Source organism: Danio rerio, chromosome 5, assembly GCF_049306965.1.
Source record: "Danio rerio strain Tuebingen ecotype United States chromosome 5, GRCz12tu, whole genome shotgun sequence".
NCBI lineage: Eukaryota > Metazoa > Chordata > Actinopteri > Cypriniformes > Danionidae > Danio > Danio rerio.
In genome coordinates this window covers 21,710,945-21,735,453 of record NC_133180.1, presented here as the reverse complement: position 1 = coordinate 21,735,453, position 24,509 = coordinate 21,710,945, and the positions used below count along the sequence as shown (strand labels likewise).

Genomic DNA, 24,509 nt, shown 5'->3' with positions numbered 1-24,509 from the left:
TTCCATTCTTCCTCTGTTCCTTATGAAGCCCTGCAGTCGTGCTGTGCGCTGCCCCCTGCCTCCGCAGAGAGAGCCAGAAACTAGGCCTCCAATTAACACACATAATTAGGGCCTCATTTTCTCCCCCTCCTCCTCCCTTTCTCCACCTGTCTCTCCCTCTCTTTCTGTCTGCCTTCTCTCTTTTATTCACATATTCTAGCTCTCTCTTTCTGTGTGATAGTGTCACTGACACCTTCTCCACTGTGTTGTAGCTCTTTTTTGTTGGATGTGTGACAGAAAAGAGGGTATGACGTGCTTGTGAATGGAAACAAGCCCAAGCTGCAGTGATTTAAATCGGCTGAAAGACTTTACTCATTTGTAATTTCTGGTATGTATCAATAAGCGATTAATTGAAATTGAGCAGACTCAAAATTTTTGAGTTGCAAAAAGTGGTAGTTTGTTAGTTGTTTGTTTTTTTTTTTTGTAATTTGAAACCGCTTGTTGCTCAGACCTTTTATCAATTTAGCTTAAAAGAAAAGATCGCAGTGTGAGCTAAAGTGAATGTATTTACTACACTAAAGTGTCACAATCATGAGACCAACTAAAAATTGTGAGACTTTGGCCCCCTTTGCACTGCCAGTTAAAATGCGACCCAAAAAACACATGCATTTGGATATTCAGAGGTCAGCCTCCTTCATATGTGGAAAAAAATCAGATATAAATCTGATATGTAACAATGCAGCTATCATGTAAACAGGCAGATCGGATTTATTGAGGCATTCCATTTTGTAAGCCATTAAACTTACCACAATGTGATACTTTTCCGCGATTCAATGACGTAGAAAGAAGAGCGTGTGTGGAGATGTTGACGAAGGAGGAAACAGGAGAAGGAAAGTGGTCAGTCGTCACAATTTGCTCCCACCAGACCTGAGATCTGTCCCTCGTACCCACAAATACCTCTGAATAGTGGAGGACACCATATATAAAACATAGGCGCAAGCTGCGATGACGGCCTATTCACTCCTCCTCCTCCACCTCAAAATCATTTAAAGCTAAAATTCACATATTTCGCAGAGCTAAAAGGAAGACAATTTCTTCCATCTTGGCTAGTGTGGCACAGATGCTAAAACCTGCCTTAACGCATGCGTTACCCCGTCGTAAATCGTCTGGCAAGTTTAAACTCATGAATTGGATATGGGTCACAATTAAAAGAATGTGTAAACGGACAGGCTAAAATCAGATGTAGGCAACAAATCAGAATTGGGCATCACCTTAGTGATCACACACACTCGTATGAGCATAGTGGTTCCAATACAATCACATAAGTATATCATTTTAACTAGTTTAAAGACAAATTAATCATAGCTGGATTCTTCTCAGCACCTGTGCAACAATATTCCAGTTAAGACTTAATTAATAATGAACTTTATGAACTATATATATTAATTTCATTAATGGCGATTATCATGCCATTAATTCGATTCAATTTGATATCTCGGTGCATTGACGATGCTTTCCATACACAATTTTATATTTTACAGCACAATAATTCTTGTATTAATGTATTAATATATTCATATACTATTTGTAATACAATTTTGTCCTTTAATGCAAACAGTCAGATATATGAACTGTACGTTTAGAAACTCAAATACATGCACAGATGATCATGAGCATTTATAGCAAAAAAAACCAAATGCTTTCTGAGCCTTGTCGAGCGAGTTCTTACACCCCTATGATTTGTCACATGCTCAACAGAAAGGGCTGCAATTGGCTCTAATGCTATGACGCTGTTCACCAATGAGTGACACTGATAAACGACAACAGCAATCATAGATGATCTATGATAAACTTGGAGGAGAAAAACTCACTCTGCAGACACATGCTCTTACAAAAATAACACTTTTACAGCCGAGGGGTGAGGAAATGTTACCTCACGTCAGCAGGTCAAAGGGGCCACAGTGAGAGAGAAATGAAGTTTACTTTCATTTTCTTCATAACAGTGAAACAGGGCTTTTGCTGGAACTTCAGTGTCAGCGAAAGACTGTCCAGCAAACACTCACGCAGTGAATTGTGCAGAGTTTCTGTTTTAGAGTGTTTTAATTACTCGTGGCCTCGTCCCTCAGCGTAGAAAACAAATGCAATAAACCACATATGAGATAAAAGCATGTTGTATGAGTCTGCATCGCGGTGTGTCGAAGAAACATTTAATTTTGACACCCCTAATTTGAATGCACCAACATGAAAATTTGGTGCCGTAACCAAAGATTCTGGATGAAAATGCGTTTTATTAATTACTTATTATTTAGTTAAATGTTATAAAGTAACCTTTTAAGTCTAAAAAACACACAAGCCATTAAATAAGCAATTTTTATTGACCAGTGCAGTTTTATAGAGGTCAGGAACATGTGGTAAGCAACGCAAGGCATTCTGGGTGTTTAGGACAGGGCAGCCTTATTCCCATTGATCTCTATTGATTTTTGGTGTCATATATACACTCGTCAGTAACAAACTGTAAGTGCTAGTACTACAGGTAATGAAGAAAACCATATCAGGAACTGTTTTCTAGTAGCAGCTTGTTGATGCTCTGTCGTTTACAGATAAACTCCTTCATTTGTGATTAGCTTCTCGAGTTGAACATTACCACGGGACACAGTGTTATGCAATGCATATTATCAGCCTCTCAGACACAAAAAGTGCGTTCATAAAGGTTATTATCATGTTAGTCCACTTTATTCTGAGTGTTTGTGAGATGTTTTTTCTAAAGATATCACTATAAAATGGTCGTTTTTTTGTTGTTATTTGCATCTGTTTACATTAAGCACAAACAAGGCCAACTGCAACTTACCCCGCGGCGTAGACATTCCTGAACCCTTTTGCCAGTTAGCACATTGCTATTTCAAGCAGCAGAAACAGGATTAATACATAAAAATAATTTGTTAACGCATACTTTCAACTTTATTTGCTTTTCCAGTTCATGTGGTTCATGCATAGACGAGTATTTGAGTACATGCGTGGAATATTCACAGATCTTTAATTATTTTAAACAATTTACCACAGCGCGCGCACACAAGGGCCTCCCACAATGGCGCGCACACAATGGCAGACTTTGTCTTTTATCAGTTGAGTTCGTTACCAATCAGACACATCACCTATATCCATGTTGCTGTGTTTGCCTATGTTTAAAATCCTCCAGATTACCAGCAAGGCTAATGGTTGAAATAGATAGGGCAAGAGACCTGCTGCAATGCTGTCCACTGTGTCTGCGTTCAGAAGGAAAGAAGTCCTCTTCATTTTCAGTGTTTATATAAACATAATTATCTTTATGATGATATAACTAATTGTGGTTTTGTGAATATGAAATTATGAATACTGTATGTAGCAGGGCATTAAATTACTTACTGTTTATTTATTTGCATTTTAACTTTGTAAACTATAAAATCCGGGGTCTCCTCACAGTTTGTGTCTTATGTTGTGAGCTAACTAACAGTTGTTTACTCCCCTCTTTTATCCTTGCTCTGCCGGCCTTGCCCACTCTTCCCTCTGCTCAGGGAACAACACCAAGCCCATCTCAGCATTTATTTATTTATTTTTAATTCTGAGGTAGACTTGAACTGAAAGAGGGGGGTTTCATGGCCCTTTAAATACCATAATGGGGCACTATGAAATAGCAAACAGTTTTTTTATGCAAATGCTTTTTTGATTAAATAAATGCAGCCTTGGTGACAAAAAAAATTTCAGCAATATTTACAATAAATATTTACTAAATTTCAGCAATATATTACATAATACATGTCTGTGTATGATACATATTTGTGTGTCTAGTGTGTGATTGCCTTTCAAAGACACTATACATTTACAGCAAAGCACCACACCAGCATTTTCTCACACACAGACACACATGCACATTCACTCACTACACTTGTTTTCTCCTCACATCCCTTCTCCTTCTCTCTTCTGTCTTCTTACTGATGTTGTTCTTGTTGTTGACAGTTGTGTGTCTCACGTCTAAATGGTTCTGTCTCTTCACCTCCACCATTCACTTCCCTCTCGCTCCATCTTCCACACACGCCACTCCATTCAATCTCTCATTCATACCTGGTCTACTCCATCACTTCCACTCCGTCATCGCACAATCGTTTGATTTCACTCCATCCATCCTCGCATCTTCCCCCATCACCTCTCATTCCCTCACTCTCCCTCTTCTCCTCTTTTTTTTCTATTCCGTTTTGTCTTCACAGTCACTGTATCCATCAGATTCTAGACAGTGTCCATCATATTCACCAACATGACATAGTGCACAGGGACCTGAAGGTCAGTATGTAGCTCCCACACTGCCTGTGTATGGCCTGTCCGTTTGCTCCTGCTTGCTCCTGTCTTTGTGTGTAGCTGTAGCCCGTCTTGTCTGTCTTTATGTCTGTCTTTATGTGTTTGGCATCATGGGCTTCCCTTAATCCATTGACTGCTTTTCCCGAATCCTCACTTCCTATGCTTGAGTTTTAGCTTGACGCTGTCATGTAGATGATCAAAACTGGGTTATTATTTGCGTTTGAGGTTTTCTTTACAGCTTCAATTTCTCTTACTTTTGAAGTAAGATGGTTTACCCCCAAAAAAGGAATTTCTTGTATCATTTACGCTCCTTTAGTTTTTCCAAGCCTGGACGCATTTCTTTGCATGCACACAGAAGAAAGTAAGTCAGACAGGTTTGGGAAGGCATAAGGGTGAGTAAATGATAACAGAGCTATACCTTAAATGACATTTCAATTCACAAACTCTGTGTTTAAAGTATTCTATTGGTTCTTTTGTACTATATATTTTGTTAGAGGGTTTGTATTGTACTGTTTTGTTTGTCAAAGTGGTTGTTTAAGGCTGGGGTTCTCAACTGGTTTGGCCATGGGACCCACATTTTAACATGGTCATTAAGCCGCAACCCAAATTTTCTGGAACTATAATACAATTATAGGAATTATACTTAATTTGTATTTTTTTGTTAACATAAACAAGTAGTGACCGATACATCATAAGAAATTCACCAAGACTTACAAATAAACACTGTTTTATTGCTTTCATTTAATAAAATGGATCAAATTATAGAATTATTACAAAGTAAAAACGACAAATACTGTTAACAATAAACTGGAAATAAAACATGTTTTCTGGTTTCTAAATGTTGTTTTAATTTAGAAGGTTTCATACTCTTATGAGAGCACCTCACTACATATGACACAGAGGCTATTAAGTCTTTTTTGTTGTCAATATATATATATATATATATATATATATATATATATATATATATATATATATATATATATATATATATATATATAAATATATATATATATATATATGTATATATGTATATATATATATATATATATATGACATGAAATGAAATTTCACATGTCAAACGGTAGGATTGTCGCGCACGCATTTCAAAATAAAAGTCCGATATAAGCAAATTAAGTAAAATATTTAACTTTTGTTTTTTATTTTGACCACACACTCCGCGACCTACTGAAAATGTTCCCATGACCCACTTTTGGGTCGCGACCCACCAGTTGAGAAACACTGGTTTAAGGTATTCTGGCCCTTTAAATTTTTATTTTCCCCTATTATTTGAGTTTAAAAGGGCCTAAAGTGGTATTTTTTTGTTTTTATTTTAATGGTCAACAGTTTGTGTGTTTACATGGACACCAATAATCTAATAATTGTAATACTATTAAGACAATTCTCTAATTAAGAGTCTACTATGTAAACGGCGATTTTTTTTTTTTTTTTTTTGATCAATTTAATCTGTTTAAGGTCATAATCGCACTAAAGAGAAATTAAATTAAGTGTATGCCAAGTGTATGCCAAGGTGTATGCCAATTTTAGTCGCATTATTAAAATGCAGTACAGACATGTAAACACCTTAATCAAACTATTACCATCGTGTAGGACTTTTCGCTGTGTTTTGCGACAGGATAGTCCACACACACACACACACACACACTCACACATGGTTGTTTGACATTCTTTGCACCTACCGAGTCAGTGCAGACCACAGACATCTCGTGAAATGCCGAGTTTTGTTTTCTTCCATTCCGCATGCGGTATGAACTTCCATTAAAACAACACTCTTTCAGCAGTTCATACTCTCATCCAATATCTCGTTTGTCACAGGGGCATGCATGAAATGTTCCTGAATAAAAGTAAAAGTGTCAAACTGCAGTTAAAGGGCGCACTCACATTATGCTATCCAAGTTTGTTTGAGGAGTGTGGGTGCTCTGAATCTGGCTCAGGCGCAGTTCAGTTCACTTTATATAAAGTGAGTGTTAGAGAATGTGTAAGACCAGATCATTGTTGACTTAAGCGTGCTCTAGCTCAGATGCAGTATGAGTGCAGGCGATCGGGGGAGAAAAGAGGAGAGGGGAGGGGGGACAAGCATGCTTGAGCACAGTTTAAGGCAACTGTACATAGTGTGAGTACACTCAAAGTCAACAAACATGTAAACGGATCATAAGAGCAACGTTTAAAAAGCAACTCCTTTAAACACCTAAATCAGTGGGTCTCAAACTTTTTTCATCAAGTACCACCTCAGAAAAAAATAGTCTCTCCAAGTACCACCAAAATGAACAATATTGAAATACAGTAGTGTAGTAGGCCCAGTAAAGCAGCTACAACCCTGCACAGTTAAAAAAACGTGGCAGATTACCTCAGAAATATAGGCTATATGCCATATGGCATATTATATACATCATTTTTAATAAATTTTGAAATATGTGTAGCATGTACATGACATATTTCATTCCTCCACGTACCACTAGAAGGAAGCCTGCGTACCACTAGTGGTACACGTACCACAGTTTGAGAACCACTGACCTAAATCATATTATTGTGTTATTCAGATTAAGGCAATTATTTGATTACTGGTGTCCATGTAAACATAGTCAGTCATGTCTGATCAATTGAAATTTTTTACAACTTTTAATATAAACATTCTGAAAGTGAAAATGTTTATATTATTTTTCAGAATTTCTGTTGATTTTTCATTTTTCTGCTTTTTTTTATGATTATATGAAACTATACATTTAAGTAGTAATGTGAATTGACTACATGTACTTACAATATGGTTAGTTGCATGTGATTCATGCTATATGCAAAAATGTAACAGGAACTACATAAAACAATATGAAATACAAAATTACATTTTTCAAAATAATGTGTAAAAACAAAAACAAAAAATTTATCATTGATCAAAAAACTAAATTATCATGGGGAAACTCTCTGAACGTCACTGGAGATGAAGTTAATGTGTTTGTATGTTATATAGATCGATGATAGACCCTGAAAACAAAACAAGCATCTTGCATTCTTGAATAAGACAAACTGTATATCAACTTCATTTCTCTTTTTGTACATTAATATTCATAGACACTACTCTATAATATCATGATTCAATTATGTGTACGGCCCTACTTTATATAAAGCGAGTGTTAGAGAATGCAGCCCTGTGGGTTTCGGTACATTTTTAGACATTTTGATGTCCACAGCAGTTCTTTCGACTGGAGATTTTGTGCTGAAACACAGTGACACTTCCTGTCGCACCACTACACACATTCACTTGCTCGCACACAAAATCACACACACACACACACACACACACACACACACACACACACACACACACACACACACACACACATCTACTCTTGCAGAGCAGCCACGATCAGCAGCTGACACTGGGGGAGGTGTGAAGAAATACACACACATAGGCGCGCGATGATAAATGCACAAAACCTTACATGTTTTTAATATATTTATATATAGAAATATTACTATATGCATTCATGAATTTAAAGGCAGCGTAAACAGACTCTCAGTAATGGGTTTTATTCTGAGGTGTCCTGTCTTACACATAAGCCATGACCGTATGTCATGCTCCACGCTCTTTTAATCTGAGACATTTAGAAAGTGAATGCAGCACTTTAATTTACAGCCCTGAACTTTACTGCCATGCCAGAACTTTACACATATGCAGCACACACTGCACATGGATAATAATAATCGCAGCTATAACGTTATTTATGCAGCACTGTCCCTATCAGTAATGCAGCTCAGAACGCTGCGTTAAAGATTAAATATGGTCATTAAGACTAGATTGCTTTAAATGGCTTCCGCTTTTATGTCAGAACTTTTATACTGATTTTTGCCTTTCTATGGCAGAACATATTGACAGAGTGATCTTATACAGTTGAAGTCAGAATTATTAGTCCCCTGTTTATTTTTTTCCCCAATTTCTGTTTAACGAAGAGAAGATTTTTTTCTACACATTTCTAAACATACTTGTTTTGATGGCTCATTTATAATAACGGATTTATTTTATCTTTGCCATGATAGACAGTAAATAATATTTGACTAGATATTCTTTAAGACACTTCTATACAGTTGAAAGTGACATTTTAAGGCTTAACTAGGTTAATTGGGTTAACTAGGCAGGTTAGGGTAATTAGGCAAGTTGTTGTATAATGATGATTTGTTCTGTAGACTATCGAAAAAATATGTATAGCTTAAAGGGGCTAATAATAGTGACCTTAATATGGCTTTTAAAATATTCAAAACTGCTTTTATTCCAGGCGAAATAAAATGAATAAGACTTTCCCCAGAAGAAAATAAATATTATCAGACATACTGTGAAAAATGTTCTTGCTCTGTTAAACATCATTTGGGAAATATTTAAAAAAGAAATTAAAGGGGGGCTAATTATTCTGACTCCAACTGTAAATATGGTTATATATTTTTGACCAATCATTGAAATGATTCTAATTAAAAATTAAATGGTGTCTTCTTAAATTTCATGGTATAACTTTGCCATTCGATTTGGATAAAGGGTCTGTAAAATGGCTACTTAATATTGATTGGACTTATGAAATTTGCTTCAAGGGTAATAGTGTCCAATGCAAAGCTTGATTCCAAAAAAAAAAAAAGTGCAAATTACTTTTGGAGCTTTTATTAAATTTAATGTTAGGCTACTTTTAAAAAGCCTATATTAAAATATGCCTTTCATTATAACATTTATATTTAGCTGAAATGCATTTGATTTCCATAATGAATTTTTAATTCTTCAAGACTTTCTAATCCTTCTGAAAGTTAATTAAAAGTGTGGCTGGGGTAATAATTTATGATACCCTAATAATATAAAAAAAAAACAGTAATATCACAGTAATAATAAACAAATACAGTTTTTACTATTAAAATGTTATTATTATTATCATTATTACAAGTTAAAATAACTTTATCTTTTTTTTTTTTTTTTTAAATCCCTGTGATGGCAAAGCTAAATTTTCTGTCATTAATGCAGCGTTCAGTGTCACACAATCCTTAACAAATGTGTATTAATATGTCAATTTTTACATTTAAAAAATAATTGCACAGCCAAATTTTGTGGAACTCGTTACTCTTTTTGATTGTTCACCTAAATTCTAAAATGCATTAAAAAAATAAAGCATTTATATAAATATGATGCATTGTTATAGTTGTCTTTATTTGACTTTTATGTTCACAAATTAATTGCTGAATTAAGGCATGGATTTGTCAAATAATTCAAACCCTAAACTTCTGAATCACAGAGTAGGTGAATATGCCACTTTCGATTTCCCTGCAGTTAATTTCATTCTCACACACACAGCTCTCACTTTTTTTCCTCACAAGTCTACATACTGTTCACTCTCCATGTGCTGTGTGATTCTAGAACAGCTTTAAAGCCCACTTATTGGGGATTTTTCCCTCTTCAAACGACTCACTCAAGGGATGTGCTGTATATTAGTATAGCTTTAATCCAGAGAGCCATTTACTGCATTAATTGATATGCACAATTGCTGTCACCTATTTCTCCACACACCACACTGACCCTCAGTGTATTGTCACTTGGGTGTCAAATATTGTTTTGAGATGTTAAATAACGAAACCATCATGCCTGCACTTTTCCCTGACTAGACCGTTCTAGTGCAAAACAACAAACAGGACTTTCTTTTCAACCAGCTCATATTTGCTGCTATAAAACATGCACTTAAACCATGTTACAAGCTTATGTCACTATATTTTGTCAAATGCTGTATAGAAGTACAGTTGTGTTCATCTATAATTTAATTTCTGAGAACCTCTTTTACTGCTCTGGGGAAGAGCAGAGTAAAGCTGCAAGAAGCAATTAGCAAACCTCCAGAGGGTAAAGGAAGCTGCCATAATGTTGTAGATTACATTACATTGGCATAAAAAATTGTTTAATAAGTCAGATTGAATATACATGTATGATTTAGAATTTATGATTATAATTGGTTGTGTCTAGGTCATGTAAACACCTAAAGCCTTATTTGGATTACACTGTTTTTATTATTGGTTATGACAACCACTCTGTCAAAATACACAATTTTTAGTGTGTAGGTAAAGTCTTGAATACAAAAATTGCACTCGGGTGCACATCTAACAAACCGACTGAGACCCAGCTGCAGAGGTGGTCTTGACCCTCAAATAAACTCTAGTATGGTTTAAGGCACCGGTGTCAAACTTGGTTCCTGGAGGTCTGGAGCTGTGCACAGTTTACATCCAACCCTAATTAAACACACCTGATCAAACTAATTGAGTCCTTCAGGCTTGTTTGAAACTTGTAGGCAAGTGTGTTGAAGCAGGTTTGGAACTAAACTGTGCAGGGCTGCGGCCCTCCAAGATCTGAGTTTGACGCCCCTTGTTTAAGGTGTGACCTCAATCTGGATCCTGTAGTTTGAGTCGTGCACTCGTGGTGTCTGCCATTGCTAAGCAATCATCAGCCACATGCTCTAATGTATCACCACCAACAAATCCCAGTCTATGCCACAGCTCTAGTTCTGATGCAAGTTTATTTCTTGGTAAAAGAGAAAGATGTTGTGGTGTTTGACTGTTTTACATTTGACTAAATATGAACATTTCTTTGCGTTCGTCTAATTAAAGAACATGTGCGAGCAAAAGACATGATATGTGAACAGTCCCTCAGAACTACAGCAAAAGTTTGTCAGTAGCGGTTCTTTAGACATTGCATCTGATTGTTGCACGGCAGACACCACGCCCCAGAAGTGCAGGCATTTCTGTCCAATAAACAACTGACTTTATCACACGCTTGGTTTTGTTTAGTGGTTTCTGCTTCACTTTACAAAAGTGCAGTGTAAAGGCTGATTTATACACAACCCTTTCGCTAGTTTGCATGATTGTGCGCAAGGACTGTGATGCCTTTGCCATGTTTGCAGAGGTTCGCTTTGGGTGTGCACGACATGATTTCGACTGGCAGAGTGCACAATTTTTTCATACTCGAGCGAACAGTTTGTGTGGCACCAAATTTATTTTGAGTTAAATATGAATCAATTTTAAGATATTTTGTCTAAAACGGGTACACCTGTACAGACATCTCTATGAACAGTCCATGCATGATCATATGGATAACCTGATGGTTAATAATTCTTGGTTGGAAATTGCAACAGCAGCAAGAAAGGAGGAACGTTTTTGTTAAAGTTTAGAAAAATTTGAGGGATATGTTTGTTAAAACCAAAAAGAGGCCATGGCAAAAGTGGAACTAAACTAAACTAAACTAAAACTAAACTATAACTAAAATGAAGTAAAATAATTTCTTTGATAACTGGAAAAGAATATTAGAATTGGTTTACAATATACTGATGGCCTGTTTTTCTAGGCTTTATTGGTGATGATGATCAGGAATGTAGGCATTATTAAGTTTTAGCAAACAAGTAGAAGACACAAACTAGTCAGACAGTAATGTGTCTACCTTCTGCCATAATAAAAATATTTGTAGAGCAACCCACGTTCTTTTTTCTTCAATATTTTAATAAACTTTAATAGGTAGACCTGTCCTCCAAGATAAGAACAAAAGCAAGTGATGCATCAAAGTTTGGTAAAAAAAAACTAATATATATATATTTATAAATCTTTTAAAAATATTTTATTATTATTATTATTAATAATATTTTTTTTTTATAAAAAAGTTTTGAATGATATTAATGATATGACGTAGTTCCGGAAACTTTCTACTTCTATGTTTATCCGTTTGTTTTTACAGTGAGTTTCCTTTGACTGCCCCATGCCGTTTTAAAGAATATCACAACGAACACGTCAAGTATAAAAGCCTCATCCGTTTGGTGAGGTGCACGCACAGTCAGCAGAGGTCTGTGACGCTGTGCCAGGTGAAAGTATAAATCAGCCTTTAAAGTGAAGCGCACAAAATGCACAAAAAAGCAAGAGAACTAATGGAACTAATGGATTTTCCTTGAGTGAATAGACCCCTAAAAATCCAATTAAGTTGTTCATAGTAGTAAAACGTACACTGCATTTAAAAATGTTTGAAACTATTATCTCATTTACTACTATGTTTTTTGATACAATAGGGCTCTGCTAACGATTCAGTCAAATTCTCATGTGCTCAATTGACAATTTCTCAACAAAAGAAATTAAGAACAATCATTCCTAAACTCTCAGTGGGCTTACAGCATTGCTTCCATGGACCTAATTTTTTGATGTTTTTGCTGTTTAACAATAAGTGAAATCAAGCTCAGTTTTTTTTTTTTTGTTTTTTTTTTTGTTAAAGGGGTTGCTATTTTTGTAAATTTATACTAGTATTTAGTTACATGGAGGCAAGGCTAGAGTCTAGAGAGATGCCCAGCCCCTTCCCTTTGACACTTTTACCTTCCCCAAATCCCCCTCGCCTCTTGGCCTGTGCACGTGACTGTGGCGCTGCTCAGACTAACCTGCGCCCCCTGCTGTTTGCATGCAGTCACTGCATCCAGCAGATCCTGGAGGCGGTGCTTCACTGCCATCAAATGGGTGTGGTGCACCGAGACCTGAAGGTAAGTGACGAATGTGATGTCATCGCTGTCCTTCAAGTGTGTAAACAAGTATATGTGCTCATGAAAGTTGGTTCATTTGGAAATCTGTGACTACCGCTGTGTCGATTTAACGAAGACTGACATAATAGCAGGTTTGGTTTTTTTATTATGAAAATTGCTGGAAAAATTCTTTGCATTGGAGGTCAGTCTGGATTCACACAGTGATAGTGCGCAGCAAACGCGTGTTTGTGTTGCTGTTTGTGGCCATTGCTGGTGATCAATTCACTATCATGAATGTTCAGGTAAGGTCATGCTACTGGGACTGATTAAAGAGCAACCTTCATTTTTTCAATGAGAACTAATGTCTCTTGTGCACTTTAAAGAAACATCCAAGTAGAAACTTCTGAAATAGGAATATAGGCCAAATTTAATAAAGCACGACAATGTAACTTTAATCTAGACTGCTCTTAGAGAGTCAGTGTAGACATCAGGGTCCCAGACCAGTCATCATGTCCAGGTTTGAGTGCACCGTAATGGTATTTGACTGCTCCCTTCTGACCTTTGACTTCCTCTAAAATGCAGCGTGCTTCTGGGAAATGTTGTTCCTAGATATAATTCGACTAATGTCACGCTACCTAGCATGCTTTTGCAGTTTGATTACAGAGCAAAGCGCCGCTCATAAATTAGCCTGCTTATCTTGACTGCCAAGAAGCGCCTATGCCTTCTGTGTGGACATGTAATTAATGCTTTGCGGTTTGTTAGTGGAAAAGGGTGATGCTTGGAAAGTGCTTCAGAATGAATGCTGCATGTTTTTCTGTTGTAATGATTATAGAAATTGTTTTTTTAAAGTTTTGCATGTTTGTCTCGTCTTTGTCTCATTTGCATGTGAAAGTGGTTTTTGAACTGTGTATCTGTAATGTTATATCACATGTTTATCTGCAGGTTTTCTTCAGAACGCACAAATCCTTTATAGTGATTTGAAAAAATTATGCACTTTGTATTGTATGCTTTAATTATTTGAGTCTGAACAGTCAACGTTACATCCTGATATATATGTCTTTTATATATACTTTGCTGCCAGATGCTGAAATCTGAACTAATTATTAATCCACCAATATTATTCTTTAAAAGGTTTTCATTGAAGAAACACAGTGTAGTCTTTGCTCTGAGGAGAAAACATAAAATATGTTCTTTCAAATTTTACTACATTCAGCAGTTTCATGAATTATGCACTTGTGAGTAGATCAATGCATCACTACCTGACCTCTTAGCTGATTAAACTTTACATAATTGCAGCATTTCATTAAAGTGTTGTAGATTTTTATTTATTTATTTACTTTTCCCGATGCCTTCTATTATACAAATTATGTTTTTAAAATCAGATGTTGTAAAATTTGGCATCAAAATGACTTAAATTGTTTATTCATATACTTTAGCATCAATTTTGGTGCTTTTTGGTTCAATTCAGGCACATCATGCTCAAGTATCATGGCTGATCTAAGTACAGTATTGCTAGCTAAGTAGATGCAGAGCCATTTCAGCTTTTCAAAATGAATTTTACTCAAATCAACTATTCTATTTAGAAAATGTACAGAAACAACATAATGTATTGGTATAGATCTGATTTAAACTTCAGTTGTAAGTGTAGCAGTTTCCAGAAAAAGAAATCAGGTGAAAGCTCTAAACGGTGTTGCTGCGGTCAGCTTCATACTCGACTCTGACAGTACCAGCACTCTGGTTTCACGCTATCAGTGTCTGCCCACACTGGAGTGCCCTTTTAAATGGAAGCTTGGGGCACACGCTTCTCCACAGCAGGAATCTGAGTAGGCATGACAGGAAAGCCACTGCAGAAAAGAGCAGCACACACATAAACGGACACAAAAATAGACATGCTAAACTAGGGAGCTTAACCAATTTAACCAGTTTACCATGTGTATGTGTGTGTGTGTGGTTATCAGCGTACACATGTAAACATGTACTTTAGCTGTGCACATGATGGAGAGATTTTAGTGCGGAAGTCAAGCTATGGATTTTACTGCAGAGGTTATGCGTTCATGAAATAGTGCTGGAGAGAGCTTTTTGGCAGATCTTCTTTGCTAGATTTGCTCTCAGAGGGTGCTGTTCATCAAAATTCCTCCCACCACTGAGCTTTAAGGCTGGGATTAGCTCCCGGTGTTCCAGCCCTCAGCAGCGTGCATGTTTAACCTCCTTTTTCTTTTGCTTTTTTTCTTCTTCGTTTTTAATATTAGTATTTTTTGGCAGCACTCTACTTTTCTATTCTTTATCGGAGGAGATGGAGACAAAATCTAGATGTTGTTGTTGGGGTGATTTTGTAAAAGAATTATGGAACAGCGATAACAATGAAAGTAGATACTCATTGAATAAAAATAAATGTGCCAAATTGGCTCTGCATTGCAATCTATAGATGCATTTATTACTTTGAATGCATAAGAAATGCTTCTGTAAAATAACAAAAATATATATTTACACTACCTGACAAAAGACTTGTCTAAGTTTTAGCAGCAACAAATAATAACTTGACTTCTAGTTGATCATTTTGAATCAGAAGTGACTTATATGAAAGGCAAAGGCCTTTAGATTATGCTTATTTTACCAAAATAAAAAATGATTATGCGTTGATTTTTAATTATTTAATTAGGACAGTGAGGCCTGACTTTGCTTAGACTAAAGTCTTGTCACTTAACAGAAATAATGTACAGTATAGAATATAAAGTCATGGTGCAGTGGAAGAAGGGTTAATATTGTGTATGACTGCCATGAGCTTGGAGGACTACATCCATACATCTCTGCAGTGACTCAAATAATTAATTATTAAAGTCATCTGAAATGACGAAGAAAGCATTCTTGCAGGACTCCCAGATTTTATCAAAATTCTTTGGATTCATCTTTAATGCCTCCTCCTTCATCTTACCCCAGACATGCTCATTAAGTTTAATGTCTGGTGCCTGAGCTGGCCAATCCTGGATCACCTTGACCTTCTTTGCTTTCAGGAACTTTGATGTGGAACAAACCATGTTTTTTTCCTTCACCAAACTTGACCAATTTCTCTGAGAATCTTGGGTCCATTCGGGTTCCTATAGGTCTTCTGCAGCATTTGTCATGATTGGGATGCAGTGCAACAGATGATTCATCAGAAAAATCTACTTTCTGCCACTTTTCCAAATGATCAACTAGAAGTCAACTTATTGTTTGTTGCTATTACAACTAGGATCAACAAGACTTTTGTCTGGTAGTTTTTATAAATATACTCATTGCCCACTTTTTGTACCATAGTTTTCATGATCAGCCCAAACAATATATAGTTTCAAACTAACAATCTCAGTAAAAGTCACTTTGTTTATCTACAGCTTTAAAAGTTCTATAAAATGAATTGTCACTGAAACTTATGAGGGCGAGGCGTTGGCGCAGTAGATAGTGCTGTCGCCTCACAGCAAGAAGGTCGCTGGTTCGAGCCTCAGCTGGGTCAGTTGGCATTTCTATGTGGAGTTTGTATGTTCTCCCTGTATTTGCGTGGGTTTCCTCCGGGTGCTCCGGTTTCCCCCACAAGTCCAAGGACGTGGGGTAGGTGAATTGGGTAAGCTAAAGTGTGTCCAGTGTGTGTGAATGTGTATGGATGTTTTCCAGTGATGGGTTACAGCTGGAAGGGCATCTGCTGCATAACAACGTGCTGGATAAGTTGTTGGCAGTTTATTCCGCTGTGGTGACCCCTGATTAATAAAGGGACTAAGAGAAGAAAATGAACAAAACTTGTGAGATCAAAATATTTAATTTCAAGGTAATTAGGATAGCATTTTGTAAACCTGTATATATGTTGTACACAAAAATCAAGGTATTTAGGAATTGTAAAACATAAATAACGTGAAGTCTCGTATAAATAGGCTAAAAAACAACAGAATCACACACAAATATACAAATAATACTTTTAAATATACATTCACACACCTATTATTAGCTTATTTTACAGAACGTTGAAAAAAAAGTGTGTGTGTGTGTGTGTGTGTGTGTGTGTGTGTGTGTGTGTGTGTGTGTGTGTGTGTGTGTGTGTGTGTGTGTGTGTGTGTGTGTGTGTGTGTGTGTGTGTGTGTGTGTGTGTGTGTGTGTGTGTGTGTGTGTGTGTATATATATATATATATATATATATGTGTGTGTGTGTGTGTGTGTGTGTGTGTGTGTGTGTGTGTGTGTGTGTGTGTGTGTGTGTGTGTAGATGTGTGTGTGTATGTATATGTTTTTAAATTATAGTTTTATAATCACATGGTGTTTAGACAGCAGTGTACATGTTTTTTTCCATCATGCACTATAAAATTAGTTTATTTACCTATGTGAATTGAATTATGGGAGCTTGATCTCTGCTCTGTTGACTATTGATGTTGAATATTCAACTATACGACAAAGTGACTTTTATTGACATTTGAGTAGTTGGAAATAATATTGTGTGTAACAGCTAATATAGAGAGCAACAAGTCTGTAAAATAACAGAAAAATGTTAAATAACCCAGACAATATATCTCTTTAAACTATTAAAAATGTTACTAAAAGTCTTTTTTTCCTCAAGGTTAAAAGTTGTTGGAAGAAAAATCTAGGTCCCAACATGCAATTTAAATGCATAAAAAAACGTGAAAAATAAAAACATGAATCACTGCTAACTTACTGATATTTTTTTACAGTGTAGCTCTTTGGTCGTTGTACTTGCAGTCGACAATGTGAAAAACAAGAGTGAGGGAAGTAGATGTTAGATCCTCCAGACACTGCAATGCAGGGAAATCTGTTTGAGATTTGAATATCTGGTGCAGTGCTTAAGGTGTGTGTATGTGTGTGAGAGACTGGTGTGTATTCGGTTTGTTAGCCTGCATTTATAGAGTTGCTAGCATTATGATTTATAAGATGGTGTCAAGCCTGTGCTAGTGGAAGCATCACAGGCACTTGAGGGGATATCACATTATTAGCATCCATCAGTGACAGAGAATAATGAGGCTAGATAATCTGGGTCAGTTGGGAGGAAAACACGCGCACTCACGCATTCCCTTCTTACCGCTCAAGACAAACACAGTGTTTTCTGCAGCATCGTGCTCTCAAAGTTCTCTAAACCCAATATTCAACAAATATTTCCTAGAATCAGTATAAATCAGCAATGTTAAATGGCCGCTAGTTTTACACCGTAAGAAAATGCAGGGTTCCACACAATTCAGTTATGTTGTCCCAACACAAACCAGCAAATTTAAGTGGATTAAACATAAAACAATTAAGTTGTCCCAAAAAAAAAAAACGCAAGAATTGTGCTGTATGTAGTTTGATCAAACAGCAAAATCTATTCTTTGAGTGTATGCTAGAAACATGGATACCTGATGGTCTATTCTTGTGGAGTGTGTCAGCATGCACAGAGAGTCTGTTTTTGTGAGTGTGTTTAAGGCAGGAGAAATGTTGTCTTCATTTTCCCCTCAGCCAGAGAATCTGCTCTTGGCCAGTAAATGCAAGAACGCTGCTGTGAAGCTGGCCGACTTTGGACTGGCCATTGAGGTGCAGGGAGACCAGCAGGCATGGTTTGGTATGTAATCTACATTGCATGGAGCGATGCTCCTACATGATTTTACCTTACTTTTACCTTATAGAGTATAGTATGTCAAATTATGTGTGCTTGACTGTGTCGTACAGGATTTGCCGGGACACCAGGTTACCTGTCCCCCGAGGTGCTGAGAAAGGAGGCATATGGCAAACCAGTGGACATCTGGGCCTGTGGTAAATAAACTCAAATGCAGTGACAAGCACATGCTCCTTGTGATGAGGGCAACATGAGGTCTCTGTGTTGTGCTCCAAAATCAAAAAAGGTCTACTCAACTCTCCACCACTCCTGCTGAAGAAATATAGCTTAGGGCAGGGGTGTCCAAACTCCGGTGTCCTGCATATTTTAGCTCCCAACTCTCTTTAACACGCCTTCCTGAAAGTTTCTAGTATACCTAGAAAGAGCTTGATTAGCTGGTTCAGGTGTGTTTAATTGGGGTTAGAACTAAAAACTGCAGGACACCGGCCCTCCAGGACCGAGTTTGGACACCCCTGGCTTAGAGGTTTTAAAACTAGTGCTGCACAAATAGTTTAGTTTAGTTTAATTGTTTACAGGGTCAATGCACATTAATAAACATTACTGTGCCAGAATTAGCCAAGAATGGCTAGTTTTCATCTGTAGACCCCTTACAGAATGTTAAAAAGTCACACCTAAAATAGAAGCTAAGCATTAAACATTAAATACACTTTCATACATAAAATACAGTTAAAAAAAAAAAGAACAGACTGATAGCAGCAGAGGACAAAAAGCCAAAGACAACAGTACAAATGTGTCAAGAATACAGTACTTGACACATTTATCAAATACACAGCAACATTTACATACCATTCTTGCAGTACCTCTCACTCGCCACAGTTCAATATCTCTGTTAATCTACATGGTTTGCAAATATTTAAGAAATAAATCGAAATGAGAGCTGTCTGCTTTGTGTTTTCTCTTGATGCCCAAATTTATTTAGTTTTTCCACATTATTTCCTATAATATTTTTGTTCTTCTGGTGAATGTCTTATTTCTTTTAGTTTGGCTGGAAAAAAAAAGAATTTTAAAAAAATTATTTAAAGTGAATATTATTAGCCGTTTGTCCAATGGCTTGCCTAATTAAACTAACTTGTCTATTTAACTTAATTTTCCTAGTTAAGCCTTTAAATTGCACTTATGCTGAATACTAGTATCTTGAGAAATAACTAGTAAAATATAATGTATTCTCAACACCTAAGACCAAAGAAATTAATAATCAAAATCACTTATTAAAACTGTTATTTTAAGTGTTAAAAATTCTCTTCACTAAACAGCACAAAAAAAAAAAAAACATTTCACTGGAGTACAAATAATTTTTTATGTGGCTGATAAATATAAAACTACCAACATTCGTTGTTATATTTTTGTGATGACTTATCACAAAATGATTTTTTTTTTTATCGCATAACATTGGTTGGTGGAAATGGCATCATTTTGACGTCCCATTCAAAAGACAATGCAAAAGTTTTGTGCAAATGTGTCATGGAAACCAGGCTAGTCTGTGTTATGTAAAATATCACTACACATAAAATATCGTTGATTATTGCAGAATTTTTTTACAAAAATGAAGTCTAGCACAACTTTTGGTCTTATTAGCTAAAGTTGGTTTTCCATTCTCTTCTTTTTTGGGCTGGCTGGTTTGTTTTAGCAGGGATTTTGGACACTTGCTTTTACAGCACTTTGTACATAATTTGTTTTCTTTAAAAGTGCCTTATAAAAGAACAATTTAAGGCTAGGTTTAAGAGCTTTTTTCCACCAGGGTTCTAAATGAATGTTTACACAGGAAAAGGACAGGCACAGATTTCCAAAGACAGGAAGCCATTCATTTTCAATGAGAGTGACTATTTTCAGTTGACCTGCACAGCGCCAATTAAGCCTACTAGCAAACAACAGCACAGAAGCTCTGCGACCACATTTGTTTTATAATTTTTTCTTGAATATGACTCCAATTATATTAGCTGGCAGCACCATTTAGCTTGCCTAAAGTGTCTGAAACAGCCTTAAAATAGCTGCTTATAGCGATCATTAGAATTTTTCATTTATTTAAAAATATATTTTTCCAATTTTTAATTGAAGGTGTGATTCTGTACATTCTGCTGGTTGGATATCCACCTTTCTGGGACGAGGATCAGCACAAACTTTACCAACAGATCAAAGCTGGAGCTTACGATGTGAGTATTGAACCAGTTTTGTACTTCTTTTGTGGTTGTTTTTTCTTCCTCATCTTCTTTCCTATCACAATCACTTATAGTACTGATTAACATTTGCTCTCATTGTTTTTCAAGTATGCACTTCATGAATATACAGTTGCTTCTCTAACACATGTCCTATCTTGACTTTTGAGATGCACTTGTGACATTTTGATGTTCCCATTTTATCCAGCTTGTGCAACATATCTGTCTTATGAATGTTACATGAGTGCAGGAGATGTTTTTTTTTTTTTTAGAGAAGCTCCAGCGACGCAATGAGTTCAAATAATGTTTAAAATCATGTGTTTGAACCTTGCTGCTGGTACAGGTCTGTCTAGTTTAATATTCCTTCGAATTCCAGGAAAGAAGTCACAACTTTTGATGAAAATATACTATTATGGAATAAGAAATATATTGACGATAAACTATTTTTTATTTTTACATTCTAAAAAGCCCTTTAATAACAAGTCCAGAATACCACAGTAAGATTTTATGTTGTTTTATTTTAAGCTTATAGTCTCTGATCATGTGCTTATCATTTCTTTAAAATGTATTTGTGTATGCTAACGTTTTTACCGCAAAAACATATCAGAAATTTACATTGATTAATAAAATAATATTCACCTTATTCTCCGCCGACGAGCGGGCGCTGCCATTTGAATCTTTTTGTCTCGCAACTTCCGGTCACATTCACTTCCATTCTTTTTTTTTGACATTAAAAACTGCTTGTTACACTGCTTGATGTTGCAATTTGATATTTTCTTATTATATTATTCTACTTGGTCTGTGTAGTCATGCAAACATTTGTTTGTAGAGCAAGTAGTTTGACCATTTTCTGCCGTTTATTATTCATAGTCATTTTTCCCATAGGCGACTGAATCGGATGTTCTAAGACAATCGCGACAACAGGCACACTTCCGTACTTAAGAATAAGGTCAATACGTCATTCATATAATTCAAATCCTGAACTCCACTTGAAAAATTATAATAAAAATAATTAAATTGTAATTAAATAATCAAAAAATAAATAAGGGCATAATAAACAAAATAATTTTACAGAAAGGCAGATTGCATTTCTCATGTTTAGACAGTCTTAAAGAAATGCTTTTAGTCTTAGTGACTTTGAAGTTCTCAGGTAATCAACGAAAGGATAATATGTCTGAAAAAATAGGAAAGGTTTTGCTCTGTGTGCTTATAATTGAAATTTTAGGCGATAGTTTACCCAAAAATGAAAATAGTCATCATTTACTCACCATTCAGTTGTTCAAAACCTATTTGACTTTCTTCATTTTAAACACAAATTAAAATATTGAATAAAAATAGAAATCAATAACCACTAACTTCCACAGTATTTGTTTTTCCTTGTGTGGAAGTCAGTGGTTTCAGCTTTCTTTAGAATGTTAAATTTTATGTTCTGCAGAAAAAAAGTAACTTTATAAAGATTTGAAACCACATGATCGAGTAAATTTTCATTTGTTTGTGAACTATCCTTTAAGTTTTTTTTTTCAAATTACTGATACTTTTTGACAATTTTATCAATTATTGAAAAAGAGAGAATAGATTTTCTTTTACGTTTTTTCCAAGATATACTTATTTTGAGTTAAAAGTTTGTGCACGTGTCATTTATTTATTTTATTTTCGGCTTAGTCTCTTTATTATTCAGAGGTCGCCACATCGGAATGAACCGCCAATTTATCCAGCATAAGTTTCACCCATACACTCCCATTATGCAGTACACACATACACTACGGACAATTTAGCTTACCAAATTCACCTATGCAGCATGTATTTGGACTGTGTGGGAAACCGGAGCACCCGGAGGAAACCCATGCCAACATGGGGAGAACATGCAAACTCCACTCAGAAATTCCCACTGACTCAGCTGTGGCTCAAACCAACACCCTTCGTGCTGTGAGGCGATCGTGCTACCCGCTACGTCACCGTGACGCCCTCTCATGTGTTTATTTGAAGTGCAGTTCTAATTGACTGGGCAACTTTTTTTAGCCTCATTTTTTGAAGACATATTAATAATTCTGATTTTTTAAATTATTATTATTATTTGTTCCGTAGTTTCCATCTCCAGAATGGGACACAGTTACTCCTGAAGCCAAAAACCTCATCAATCAAATGCTGACCATCAACCCTGCCAAGAGAATTACTGCACAGGAAGCTCTCAAACACCCATGGGTCTGCGTACGTATTCTCCAGCGTGCACATAGGGACACGGAACACAAAACCAGATGAATGCAGCTCTAGATATATACTAATAACCTTTTGCGTATTAATTTGTCTGTCTTTACTATTTTTTTTTATAGCAACGCTCCACTGTGGCCTCCATGATGCACAGACAGGAGACAGTGGAATGCCTGAAGAAGTTTAACGCCAGGAGGAAACTCAAGGTGTGTTTTCATGATCACACACTCGTACTCGCTCAATTCTAATTTTACACACACATACTGTACGTAATGTTTCCTCTATATTTACAGGGCGCCATCCTCACCACCATGCTTGTGTCACGAAACTTCTCTGGTAAGTGACTTGTGTGAGTCAGAGCTGAAATCTAACCTTTGAACTGTTTTGATTGACAGCAGAGTTGACAGGATTTGTGTGTTTTCTGATTGGCCTGTTCTGTGTATGTTCCCATGGCTCTCCAGGGTATCGTCTGGTGTGTTTTTAGATCCCCACTCCATCTTAATGTGCTTTTGTTACTTGTTGTCTACTAAAGAAATGTATGTCTGTGTTCTAAACCTTTTACTCACAGTTATACATACTTGTTGGCAATATCATCCATTCTATGCAGGGTTTATACAGTATGTGTAGATAGTGTGGCCCTGAAATATGATCTTTTATTGCTTTTAAAATGTATGAATGTGATATAAATAATAATTAAATCAAATTATACCTGAAATCAGATTTTTTAAAGACTTTTTAAAACTAATTTCACTTATAAAGAGCAGTGGATGTAAAATAGAGTGTAATGTTGGTAGAAATTACAAATATTATGCACAGTTAGCCACAAGAGAACTCCTCATAATCACAGGCTGCATTTACACTGCATGGTTCAAGTGATTCAATTCCATTTTTTTCTCCCATGTGGCACAGATAGAATATGGTTCATGTATGTGTAAGCAGAAAAAAAAATCACATGGATTCTGATTTACTCGAATCAGATTCAGGCCTTGTTCATATGTGGAAATTTATCTGATATAAATCGAATCCGTGCCCTCGTGTCTGCAGTGTAAGCAGGTAGATCAGATTTTCACCTGTCAATGTGAGTCACGTGCCATTAAAAACTGTAGAAAATGATGTCAACTCTTGAGGCTTTCATTTTAAACTTCAGTTGATTCCCAAACCTTAAATATTATACACAAGGACTAAAAAAGCTTTTATATTGTCAAGTAGCACAGGTATTTAGGCATTTTAGCAAAAGAGAGGAAGAGTGAGCAACATCTGCCACATAACCAAACTAATATAAAACTGTTGCATAGGCAATACCTCACGTGCATAAATCACGCCATGGATATTACATCAAAATGTCTACTGGTTTAAAAAGGTCTAGATTAAAGGAAGATGGCCAAATGAGAACTTTTCTGTCATAAACTATAGTAAAACAACTTGCCCAAAATAATAATAATAATAAAGTAAACCCTGAGAACAGATTAAATACAGAAATGGAGTCAGTCAGCGCCCACTCCTTTTTTTCCTGGTCATTTTGCCTTTGTCATGTGCTGTGTAAATGCAGACAATCGGATACGAGTCACTTTTTCAAAAAGGATGTAAGCCGGTCATCAAAACAATTGTATACAGCAGGGTGTATACAATTCTTAAAGTATTAAAAGTTGATAAACCAATTATGAGAAAATTACTTAAAGTATTAAAAGTTTTCATCACGTTTTT

The 24,509-nt window shown here is 36.0% G+C and overlaps 1 protein-coding gene and 1 long non-coding RNA gene across 51 annotated transcripts in view; one reads left to right on the top strand and one right to left on the bottom strand.

Annotated features, from left to right (window-relative positions):
* The window catches only part of camk2b1 (calcium/calmodulin-dependent protein kinase (CaM kinase) II beta 1), a 99,803-nt gene that overhangs the window by 26,376 nt on the left and 48,918 nt on the right, over positions 1-24,509 (top strand). For 28 of the 50 annotated variants that reach the window (XM_073950609.1, XM_073950619.1, XM_073950607.1 and 25 more), the window contains exons 6-12: positions 4,221-4,293; positions 18,288-18,390; positions 18,498-18,581; positions 20,500-20,594; positions 22,683-22,805; positions 22,928-23,011; positions 23,099-23,141. In XM_073950609.1, the coding sequence (XP_073806710.1) occupies positions 4,221-4,293; positions 18,288-18,390; positions 18,498-18,581; positions 20,500-20,594; positions 22,683-22,805; positions 22,928-23,011; positions 23,099-23,141 (605 nt within the window). Of the gene's footprint in view, positions 1-4,220; positions 4,294-12,772; positions 12,846-18,287; positions 18,391-18,497; positions 18,582-20,499; positions 20,595-22,682; positions 22,806-22,927; positions 23,012-23,098; positions 23,142-24,509 lie in introns of all 50 variants that reach the window. The other 22 variants (NM_001271393.1, XM_009301341.5, XM_009301328.5 and 19 more) reach the window with 1 other exon arrangement.
* On the bottom strand, positions 5,764-8,935 carry LOC141385798 (uncharacterized). The gene is made up of 3 exons (XR_012406800.1): positions 7,260-8,935; positions 6,844-7,044; positions 5,764-6,517 (listed from the first exon to the last, which is right to left on the bottom strand). It is a non-coding gene; the product is annotated as an uncharacterized lncRNA (long non-coding RNA).